General features: G+C 38.1%; 1 protein-coding gene across 1 annotated transcript in view; it reads right to left on the bottom strand.

Moving 5' to 3' along the window:
* The window catches only part of PPM1E (protein phosphatase, Mg2+/Mn2+ dependent 1E), a 252,569-nt gene that overhangs the window by 102,396 nt on the left and 137,829 nt on the right, over nucleotides 1–12,344 (bottom strand). Inside the window, exon 2 of the mRNA XM_044285294.1 lies at nucleotides 1,293–1,411. Within this exon, the coding sequence (XP_044141229.1) occupies nucleotides 1,293–1,411 (119 nt within the window). The remainder of the gene's footprint in view (nucleotides 1–1,292; nucleotides 1,412–12,344) is intronic.

The following is a 12,344-nucleotide window of genomic DNA, read 5'->3' as shown; positions in this document are numbered from 1 at the left end:
TGTAAACAAAAAATCTAAAAAAAAAAAGGTTATGGTTGTCACTTGTCAGGATATGATGATAAAAAGAAAAACTTTTTTTTATTTTTAAGAGAGTGGTAAAACATAATAAAAACTATATAAATTTGGTAAGTTGATGCTATTATTAGCAAACAGTGAACACCATAAAAACTACCCTCAAACAATGGCATAATTCAGTTTTTTTTCTAATTAACCCCCCAAATACCATTACAAAATACAGTTTGTCCCACAAAAAATCAAGCTCTCATACAGCTATGTTAACTGAAAAGTAAAAAGTTTATGGCACTTGGAAGGTGGGGGACACAAATCCAATCCTGAATAGGTTAAAGAGTCGCATATATGTGCTGCATCTAACGACTGCTGAATCTTTTTATCGTGCCTCAACAAAAGCACAGAACCACAGACAATAAGCCTGCAATGCATTCAGAAAATATGTACAAGTACAGACCAAAAGTTTGGACACACCTTCTCATTCAAAGAGTTTTCTTTATTTTCATGACTATGAAAATTGTAGATTCACACTGAAGGCATCAAAACTATGAATTAACACATGTGGAATTATATACATAACAAAAAGTGTGAAACAACTGAAAATATGTCATATTCTAGGTTCTTCAAAGTAGCCACCTTTTTCTTTGATTACTGCTTTGCACACTCTTGGCATTCTCTTGATGAGCTTCAAGAGGTAGTCACCTGAAATGGTCTTCTAACAGTCTTGAAGGAGTTCCCAGAGATGCTTAGCACTGAAGAACCTAGAATATGACATATTTTCAGTTGTTTCACACTTTTTTGTTATGTATATAATTCCACATGTGTTTTTTCATAGTTTTGATGCCTTCAGTGTGAATCTACAATTTTCATAGTCATGAAAATAAAGAAAACTCTTTGAATGAGAAGGTGTGTCCAAACTTTTGGTCTGTACTGTATGCATAATCACCTCAATAACTCCCCTCCTGATTTACAGATCCACTGTAGTATTAGAACTGATCATAAATTAAACAATGTCTTCAAAACTGCAAAGCAGACAAAAATTCAGATGTCCATGTAGGAGACACCCATTGAAATTATTGATCTTTATAGTGCCTAATAAACAGGCTGAATCATATTGATTACATGAGATCATAGAACAGAGTCTCCAGGTGACAGTTTGGATTTATCAGTTTTAATCAATTACTCCTTTAACCACAAAACAAAACATAAAAATGCTAAAAAAAAAAGGTTACATTATTCTGTATGTCACAGGATATTATGAGGGTTAACAGTAATTTACTTACGTATTATTCCTTCTGTGCCATCCACATGCTTTGGTACATAGTATGCAGACAGGTCAGTTTGCAATATCTCATCAGCTGTTGCCCTTGCCAAAGCAGCCGCCAGGAAAGATGGGCAATTACTAAAGAAAGAAGACAGAAAGAGACATTGCTCAAACAGTGCTAACAAGTGATTTATTTTGTATGATTCCTGGAACTAGAGGGCAAAGGAAAACTGGCAAAATACAATTCCACAGTTATGCTCCATAATAAATTATATTACAGGTTAGCAGGCTGCTCCACTTCTTCTAGTAGATTGAGTTATGGTTTCTATTCTTGACCCTCCACATGCTTCTTGAGAGAAATCAGATGCAGTCACAAGAGAACCGACAATTGCTAAAAACCTGATTGTACTTGAAAGTTCTTATGCATAGCTAATATTGAAAAATGTGGCCTTGAAATCACTTTATTAGTGGACCTTGTATCCAACAAAAAGTTAGATGCATTCATCTTCATTTTATAGTTCATTGCTATTGTAGCTACTAAGTTCACTTAAAGTGGTCATAAATGTGGACATAATTCTGCCATGTGATGCACTAATTGTTGCAATGATCAGTGTGTTTTTGGATTTACTGGTCCAAAAATGTATCACATGGGCTTAAAAGCTGCACACATTTGCTATTGTGTGCACAAAGAAGCTTTAAACACAGAACATACACTAAAATGAAACCAAAAGAAGTGCTTGCTCCCTTCATCTTCTCCATGTTCATGGTCCTGCTTTGTCTCATATTACAATTAAAACTAAGAAATATGAGAAATGTTTTTGATCTCTGTCTTAACAGCTCAGCCATGTTTTCTCTCCTCCTCACTGTATCTGTCTGTAAGATAACTGACTGGGCAGAAGCCTCCCTGCAATGCCTTTTCTGCAGCCAAGCCCATTGCTAGGCCCCAACCCATCAGCAGGCGATTGGCACAAGATGGAAGAGGTCACAAGAAATCTAACCGTTGTGTTGTTCTCTGTAGGATTCCTACAAGACTGTTTCTTTTAGGGTCACTGTGAAAATGTTGCAGACTTATTGGGGAAAACGATATTTCTTGCTTACTTGTAGCATTCATTTCAGGGGTTAGTGTTTCTTTAAAAAAGTGGAGAATTTCTTACTTTTTTTAAACCAACGGTCAGAGCTCCAACAGTTTATCAGTTATCCCCTATTCACAGGACAGGTGATAACTTGATATAACCGAAATACCCTTTTCAGTTGTAAAAGCCAAACACTAAAGGAAACGTGGCAAATCTAACTAAATTACATTTTTAATAAAATCCATGAAGGTGCAAGGATGTGTCAAGGGATCTCCACAACATGGATTTCTAAATGATTGTTTGAGGAGCACTGCTACACTAGCTGTTGAGTCACCTTCCCAGGTACCATTTTTAGCAGAAACCATGTTATTAAATAAAGGGTCTTCTGAGATTTACTTCTTCCTTTCTTATTTCTTTTTATTTCCTTTGGGATCCATAAATAGTATGCAGTTCAAGAACTGCTTGAACATTTTCTTTTAGCAAAAAGATAAAGTATCCTAGCTGGTCTTTGCAATTTCATCCAAAGACTACAGCAGGACTGTGACATTAGCTGAAGTCATTTCCTATATCAACGGTCGAGCTGTGTGACTTGTGTGCTCCAGGCATGCATGCATTACCAGACAAAGGGGCACAAGCAGATTGAAAAGACCTTCATTAAAATAACACAAACATCAATATACTGGAATAGACATTCCAAAAAGCCATCTTCTAAAATACATACAGTTAAAACACATTATCATTTACATTTCTCCTGTGGCCAAAATTATGGTCCTTCTTCTCGTGGATTCAATAGTGGACCAGCCATGCTTCTCCCTTCCACCTTTTATTGCTAGTGTACTGATCTCATAGAGAAGCAAGTAAAGTGGCCCAGACACATTATATTTATTCATCCATACTTCATATAAATATATGGGGGTTAAAAGCTGACTGCAATGCACTCCTGGGAGATGCAGCTGTTTGATGGTCATATGAGATTAGTTGGATGTGTACGAGAATAATTAACTGCTAACAGTGTCAGACTGGGGTACCTAGGGACCACCAGTAAAATTTATTTTGGGGGCCCACTGTACAGATACATTCAAATATAATAAATAATCTAATATTTTTTTTATATGAACATAAGCTGGTTGAGGTTCTGTACATTGAATATATGTATAGTATGTAGTGTACTAAATCTAATGTGTTATGTGCCACTTGTGAAGGGGGTGGGAGACTAGGGGCCCACCTTGCTCAGGGGCCCACTGGGGGATTCCCCTGTACCCCTGCGGGCCAGTCCGAGCCTGAGTGCTAATGCGAAATTAACAAATAAGAGGAATATGATTTTGCTCACGCTGCTGGAATTTGTGTTGAGTAAAAATTATTTTCGTTCTGACAAAGCTTACTTCTTGCCGGTGTGGGGGACCTTGATAGGGTCCTCCGTAGCACCAAGGTTAGCAAACATCTTTATAAATACATTTAAAGAGAATTATGGAATAGGAGGTCATTACTTTTTGGATCTAATTTTGAATTGGGTCCGATTTATGTTTTGGCGAAGTAGTGAAGAACAAATTATCATATTTAAAATCATTAAAAATCGAAAGACATGATAATGTGCATACTCCATTTCGGATTTTTAAATTTACATATTGAGGGTATAAAAAACGACCAGAAAGAAAGGAGGGTCATTACCACTGAAGAAGGGGAGAGCCGTCCCCGAAACGTGTTTTGTTTCGAGAGATCTACCACAAGATTGTAATATAACCCTTCCATAAGAGAAACATTTCTATTATGCGAAACAACAGTGCACTGTAAAGATCGATACAGGATTCCTTCCTTCTTGAAAAACATTGGAAATCGAAACGAATTTTCAAGATCAAAAAAAATCGACAAGTTTGATTTTGTATGCCGATACGTCATCACTGGAGCGACAAACCTAGCTCCGAATACACATGGGACGCTGACCAGAAAGACGGCCGGGACGCCGGCATCCAGCAAGCCCCGAACATCTCGATTGACCAGTCGACATTGAGGAAAGGTAAGCCCACAATAGTGGGTGATTATTAGGTACATTGAAATCGCTAACTTTCAAGTTACGTTTGAGCCAGAAGGAAATATTTCCATTCAAACAAACAATATTGGAACATTGACCTTTACTCTTGTGGACACCACCTTGCTGTATTTGCCTTTACAAAAGAAAGAAATGAAGGCAGACTTTGATCCTTTTTTTCTCCATAGAAATCTATTTTATGAATAATGATATCTTTGTTGTAGTGAACAATGGATTATGCGTATGACAGAGTGTTTCATGCCCTGCAACAATTATCACACTGTGTGAAATTTTATCTTGTAAGACAGTAATTAAGCGATATACGTATCAATTTTTATAAGATTTTATCTTTTTATCATATATGTACAATACATTTTGTGATTTTTGCCAATCCATATGGTCCCATGTGATGAGTGTGCCAGTCTTCCAATAACACATAATACTTTTGCATTCTTGAAGGGTGAATCATATTAGACTAGAGCACCTTTCCGTGCGTGTGAGGGGGTGAGCTATTTCCCATATCACAACCTCTCAAATTATGGAATTTGTTGGATATTTGAATGGGTGTCATCAGACGATAGAGTTTGCATTGGAATATGATAAAAATACCATCCATGTTTTAGATGTGCAACTGAATAGGAAAGAGAATCGATCAGAAACATCTTTATTTGTGAAACCCACTGACAAAAACAATATGCTGTCTTTTGACAGTTATCATGCTCCTCTCGTCTTATGAGGTCTTCCAAAGTGTCAATGAATGAGAGTGCAAAGGATAACAAAAAAAGAGAAGAAAATATAGAAACATAGAATGTGTCGGCAGATAAGAACCATTTGGCCCATCTAGTCTGCCCAATATACTAAATACTATGGATAGCCCCTGGCCCTATCTTATATGAAGGATGGCCTTATGCCTATCCCATGCATGCTTAAACTCCTCCACTGTATTTGCAGCTACCACTTCTGCAGGAAGGCTATTCCATGCATCCACTACTCTATCAGTAAAGTAATACTTCCTGATATTACTTTTAAACCTTTGCCCCTCTAATTTAAAACTATGTCCTCTTGTAGCAGTTTTTCTGAACAGATCCCTGAGGTACCCCACTGGTAACAAGACCTTGGTCTGAATATACTCCATTGACTACAACCCTCTGTTACCTGTCCCTCAGCCACTGCCTAATCCATTCAACAATATGGGAGTCCAAGCTCAAAGACTGCAATTTATTGATACGCCTTCTATGTGGGACAGTATCAAAAGCCTTACTAAAGTCCAGATAAGCGATGTCTACTGCACCTCCTCCATCTATTATTTTAGTCACCCAATCAAAAAAATCTATAAGATTAGTTTGAGATGATCTCCCTGAAGTAAACCCATGCTGTTTTTCATCTTTCAATCCATGGGATTTTAGATGTTCCACAATCCTCTCCTTAAGTATGGTTTCCATTAATTTCCCCACTATTGATGTCAGGTTTACTGGCCTATAGTTGCCCGATTCCTCCCTACTACCTTTCTTGTGAATGGGCACAACATTTGCTAATGTGGTATATAGTAAATTTGTGCAGCAGGGATACCCTAGGAAGAAGGTGGAAGAGGAGAAGAATAAATTGAAAGAAAAAAAAGGATGAGAATAGAGTAGCAGTTAGAAAAAAAACGAAAAAATATTGTGGGGGTTCTAGTGCAGGATTTAAAATTTGGATCTCTGTTTACGAAGACACCAACATTTGCTTGGAGAAAAGGGAAGTCATAAAATAAGTTTATGATTAGGGGTAATATTAGTAGAAAGAAAGGGAATATACAAACCTTCCTGGCAACCCAAAAGAGAGGCACATTTGCTTGTACAAGCTGTCAGAATTGTAACGCTATCATCAAGGGAGAAAATATTTGTCATCCATCTAAAAATGTGATCTATTTATTCAAAATACCCATGTGGTAAACATATATCGGTCAAACAAAGACAAATGAGCAAGTCTTACATAAGGAGCTGAAGGAGAAAGAAAAATATAAAGTTCAAGAAAATAAACTATCATTTGGAGATACTTCTGTTGCAAAATATTTTTTGGAAAATAAGCATAATGTGAATGAGTAAGGGTGCCAAGTAATTGAGGAGGTGAGTGTGGGGGATGGTAAAGCTGAAACGAAAAGATGAATGTTAAAAAGGGAGATGTACTGGACTGTTAGACTTGAGACTTTGCGGCCAGAAGGAATGAATGAAATAAGTTCATTTAATGTATTTTTGTAATCACTAACATTAGGATTTTAATAGTAATTTTTGTATATTTTTTATGTATGTGTGAGTTTATAGTTTTGGCCATTGTTGAAAGGTATATTACATACATGGTGAGGGTTTTCAACAATGAGAGACCTTACCGACCTATGTTTAAGGCCTCCTTTTCAGGGTTTTGCAGTCAGTTTTCACGGATCCGTTGTACCGTTTTTTGTTTCCATTGTGTTCCCGTTTCTGTTCCGTTTTTCCATATGGCATATACAATATACAGTAATTACATAGAAAAAATTGGGCTGGACATAAAATTTTCAATAGATAGTTCCGCAAAAACGGAACGGATACGGAAGACATACGGATGCATTTCCATATGTGTTCCTTTATTTTGCGGACCCATTGACTTGATAGGAGCCACGGAACGTGATTTGCGGGCAATATTAGGAACATCTTGTTTCGGAACGGAAATACGGTAACAGAATGCATACGTAGAACATTCTTTTTTTTTTTTGCAGAACCATTGAAATGAATGCTTCCGTATACCGTATATGGAACGCAAAAAACGGCTCGTAAACGAAAAAAAAAAACGGTTGTGTGAAAGAGGCCTAAGGATGGAACAATAAAATAAAAAATCCTAAGGAATTGGCTCAGTATTGTGAATAGCTTATTTGATCAAGTGGAACCTGTGTTAACCTACATTTTAAAGAATATGAGTTACTGCCCTTCCACAAAAACTGAATACAGCAAAGGTGCAAATCGGTGAGTAAAGTAAAACGGGTTAAAATAACACTGGGGAGCACAGTTTTTTTGCATTGATATAGCTAAAATAATAGTAAGCATAACTCCAGATATTTTATTTTTGCTTTAATTTTTGGGTTACCTCCTTTAATGTATATTGTACATATCAAGTTGTCATAGGTAAAGTTAACGTGATGCTACTTCTAGAATAATAGCTGAAACAAAAGTATTTCTGACATTTCAAGTAAAAAAGTTTTCTCTTGGAGACTAGCCACCGTGTGAACTGATTCTGTGATGTTCCTATGTCACTTATCTCCAATAGCCATAGGTCCATCTGGTTTACTAGTGATGTTACATGATAATAGCATCCAATCACAACCTCTTCACACGTAAGTTCCATCCTCACTAACATCACATCATGGGGAGGTTAATGGCTACTAAGATCACGCTATACAGCATCTTTAAAATATACCAAGATTTCTACCTATAATTATGTAAAAAATTTTCTTTATCATATTCAGTTAGTTAGGAACTAGCCATCTAGCACTTGCTGTAGTTCTATCTCCATAAAGCGCTAACACAATTTTATCAAGATGACCATCTGGGACAGTGTTTAGCCCTTTCTCCAGAAAGGGCAGCTGTGCTTACCAAAGACAACATTAAAGGGGTTATCCAATTTCAAGAACCCGCCCACATGTTCCGGGCCCCTCACCTGTAATATACTTACCCTACCGGTGAGGGGCCCAGCACATGTGTTTTTTTTCCCTTTAAATTGGATAACCCCTTTAAAGGTAATTGCATTTGTCTTGGTGAAATAAAGCATTAAGGATCAAGGCTGGAGAGTGCTGCAGTTTTCTGTTTCAATTGTACCTGGATTTGGGGAAGCATAGGACTGGCTTCTGACACGGCGAGCACCATCACAGTAAGGAAACAACCAATTTTTGTAGTGCTGCTACACATTTTTCTATTTTTCTTTGCCCTTTAAAGGTAAAGGAATATATAAAAAAACAGACCATCTATTCTGTAAAGCCTTTAGTAGATGTCTAGTGGTGACAGCAGATGTTTTATATCTTTATATACAAAAGAAAAAGAAAACCAACAAATAAAATCGAAGTCTGCTGAAAGGGCCAATTTCAGCTGAAGATGATTTGAAAAAAAAAAAAAAAAGATAGCAGAAATGATTGTTTGTGATGGCCAACAGCAGACTTCTGAAAAGAACGTTTTCAGCCAGGTTGGAAAATGTCACCATTGTCCAACGAAATTACATGTGTATGGCATGATCAGCTGAAAAAGGGCGATCATTTGCCATTGTGCTGAAGACCAGTTTAGTCTGCTATGTAGCTGGTGGAATAGTACATCCGAATTATCCCATGGACAACTGATCAGCTACAATCAACCCAATTATTCTTTCATGTGTATGACAGGCTGGCAAAAATAAATACAGAAAACCCCAGCATTTTTATTTGCTCCTTTCCTTTGATTCTATTTTGACTCTTTTTATTTTTTAAAGGAAATGTGTCAGCTCAGACATTGGTGGCATATTGTTAGGATATCGAGAATGGGGTCCCCGAAGTGAATCAGAGGTGGTAATGCATGCACCGGGGCTCTCTATTCACTTCGATGGGAGTTACAAAAATAGCCAAGCCAGCATTTACCTATTTTTGGAACTCTCACAGAATTCAACTAGGGTGGCCGTGCTTGCATGGTGCACTCTCCTTCTCTTTGGGGGGCTTGTTCCAGAGATAGCAGCAGGTCCCAGAGGTGGTATCCTAGTGATATGCCACCAATGTTTTAACTGGTTCCTGATATTTATGGCCTATCCTTAAGATAGGTAATCAATATAGGATTGGTGGGAGTCCAACAGCCAGCAGCCCAACCAATCAGCTGTTCACTACAACCACTGGAACTACCATTTTGAACACTGCCAGAAGCACAAGTCCATTCAGATGAAAAGCCAGGTTACCATTCAAGGGGTTTTCCGATAGTTTAATATTGATGGACTATCATCAGGATAGCTCATCAATACATATGCACGGTGAGTGCTTGCACAGTGAGCTCTCCATTCACTGCTATGGAATTTTGAAAACAGCTATCTAACACTGATCATATCCTTAAGATATGCCATTAATGTCTGAGATGGGAATACCCCTCTAATTGCGGAGAATGTCCAATAATAATTTTCCTCTATTACTATACAAAGGCTGCCATACATCAAAGGAGATCAGTAAGGAGATAATCAGCCTTAGTATGGTGGGCCACCCTGCCTGTGGGCCCAGTCAACAGTATCCAAGGCTCCACTATATGCCACAACTAAGTAAGGGCAGCATATAACAGATACAGGTCTATAAGTCAAAACAGCACAAAAAACACTTAGGATAGCAGAATAAAATCACAGTCAGTAAAGCACTGTATAGTTACCATATGATTCTATAATACTCCATAGACACAGCATTTCGGGGACAGAAACTTTTAAGAACATGGGGGATTCACATACCCTATAAAATTGCATGAACTAATATAATTTACTGATTCATAAAAAGAAAAAATGGAGCTCCTCATAAGCAAATCCTGCAATATGCTAAAAATAAGGAATACAACGCTAATGTCAGCATCAAGATTTCAGGCTTCAGCAATTTTCCACAGCATTGCATTTTTGCTGCCTTTTCCAAACCGACTCATTGCCACTAAAGACCTCATTAGGGAAGTAAATTGTTTGAAAGTGCATTCTTTTTGATTATAGATGTCGTGTGGGTGTTACACAACACACTTATAGCAGCATTTCTAACAGTCTGGGGAGAGGTATACAAATTAAAAAAAAAGATTATGATGGACATTTTCCATCAATTAGCAGATATAAGAGAAGTAAGAAAGTAACGCTACTTTCACACTAGCGGCAAGGAACTTCGGCTACCGCGATGGCCCTATTGACTATAATGGGGGTGGGCCAGAGTTCCGGCGGCAGCACGGCAAACATGTTGCGAGGCGGCTGGAATAAAACTACGACATGTGAAACTAGCCTAACACTGAAGTGTCCACCAGTAAAGATTCCATGCAGGCATACACTGACTTTTCCATCTGTATACGGTATATATGCTGTAGCCACGCAGTCGATGTTATATGACAAGATAATCTGCCTCTGTTTAAAATAGCTGTTCACACATAAAAAGACATCTACATGTTCCCGATTCACTCACCAACTGTCTCAGAATTTAAGGATTTGCTCCAAGAATGTATTGCTTGTTTTGGATGTTGGCCAGAAGAACAGCTCTACCAGTCTTGTGCCATGTTCTAAATGCTCTAAATAGGTCTCCTCTGACAAAAAAGTATGCAGAAAAACTGTAAAAAATCTAGACTAGATGCATTTTACTCATGTAATTTCAGAGTTTCTTTTCTTGTATAATACAAGGCACACAGAGATATTTGTCTTCAAGGGGTTGTCCAAGTGTTTTATACCTAATGACCTATCCCCATGCGTCAATTTGTGTCAAATGTTTATGCATTTTCAACAAGGTCTAGGCACAATCACGTTATTAAATGTGGGCTAATATTCTCAGTTTTACACAGTTTGCAAGTAAAAAGGACCTTTTTCTTGGCTCCAACCACACTTCGGCAATTCACTTTGAGATAACTATTTCTCCAACCCAGCTCCCAAAGAAACAGAAAGTAATAACGGTACCAATGAAAATAAAAAAAAGTGCTTACATAGATACAATGATGGGAAACATTTTTAAAGGTCAAGGAGTACAGTGAGACAAAAACAAAATTCTGTAAAAAAAAGGTATTTTATAACGCAAAAACATAAAAAATTATATTAAGTAGCAAGAAACATAAGTAGCAGAACTTACTATAATTTTCACTTTCCAGCTTTATTGGAAATAAAAAAAAGGGATCGGACACAGGCTCTGCACAAAAAATCAGGCAACAGCCGTTTTGCGCAACTTGCGATTTGTCAAGCCTTGAGGCACAGGAGGGCACGGTGATGTGTTCTTGCCGCCTCCGCCGGGATGCCCGAGCAAAGGTTACAAGAGGCGATTAAGAGAGGTGTGTCACGAACTATGGATCCGACCGCTCCGGATCCCACAGCTCTGACGTAGTGGTCTGTGACGGAGTCTGCGCACACACAGAGACCTCAAGTGACCGGGGTATTACCACTCGGCTAACACCCCCCCACTATACTTCGGTAACTGCCACCACGTGGGTTCCCGGTCCACGAGCCGACTATCCGGGTCATTCACTATCACACAGATCAGTGGATGAACCGGATATCACTTACTGACCAACCGCAGTCAATCACCCCCAGCTACAATTCCTAAATGCAATTTAACTAACTACCTGGTAACGTCTCTTCAAAGGCAAGGTACGTTGTTCAGCAGCTTAGAATATGGAAGACTTGGCTATTTAGATTTTATAATCTTTAATAAGCGGTAAAAAGCAGTGCATACAAATCTAATGAAAATGACTATAAATCTACAGAATAATAATAACAATATAAATAATCACGACAGTTCAAATGAAAGGGAAAAAGATGAAAGAATACTTAGTTTCTCTGGAGGGTTTCAGATGGTCGCTCATATGTCCTTTTTGAATCCTTGCAAACCCCTTTTCAGTATGTATCAGGGGAGACCCTCAAAGTTCTTCTGATACAGGGATATGCCGTCAATGTCCAATTAAGTGTCTGGTGATGTTCCATGGGTCTCTCTCTTCTGTCCTTGTGCATGGGTTTTTATGAACTCTCCCATGGGCAGGAGACTTACTCCTGTCAGCCAATGGCAGCAGAGTGACTGTCAATCCTAGGGAATGGCCCCCAAGTGTTTTATGACCCCATCAAAGTTCAGTTCCTACAATGAGGATTATACTTAAGCTCGTATCTTCTTGATACATCGGCATATTTTTATACAGAATACATATTTGCGATCCTTATTTATTTACCTACAGAATGAGACCACACACGGTAATGCTGGGACCTGTAGTTCTTCTACCACCCATAGGTCAGCTAAGGAATCACATCCTCTAGTCAT

This window comes from Bufo gargarizans, chromosome 3 (assembly GCF_014858855.1).
Source record: "Bufo gargarizans isolate SCDJY-AF-19 chromosome 3, ASM1485885v1, whole genome shotgun sequence".
In the NCBI taxonomy this organism is placed as follows: domain Eukaryota; kingdom Metazoa; phylum Chordata; class Amphibia; order Anura; family Bufonidae; genus Bufo; species Bufo gargarizans.
Note: the sequence above shows the minus strand (reverse complement) of the source record. Positions and strands in the feature narration are given on the sequence as shown.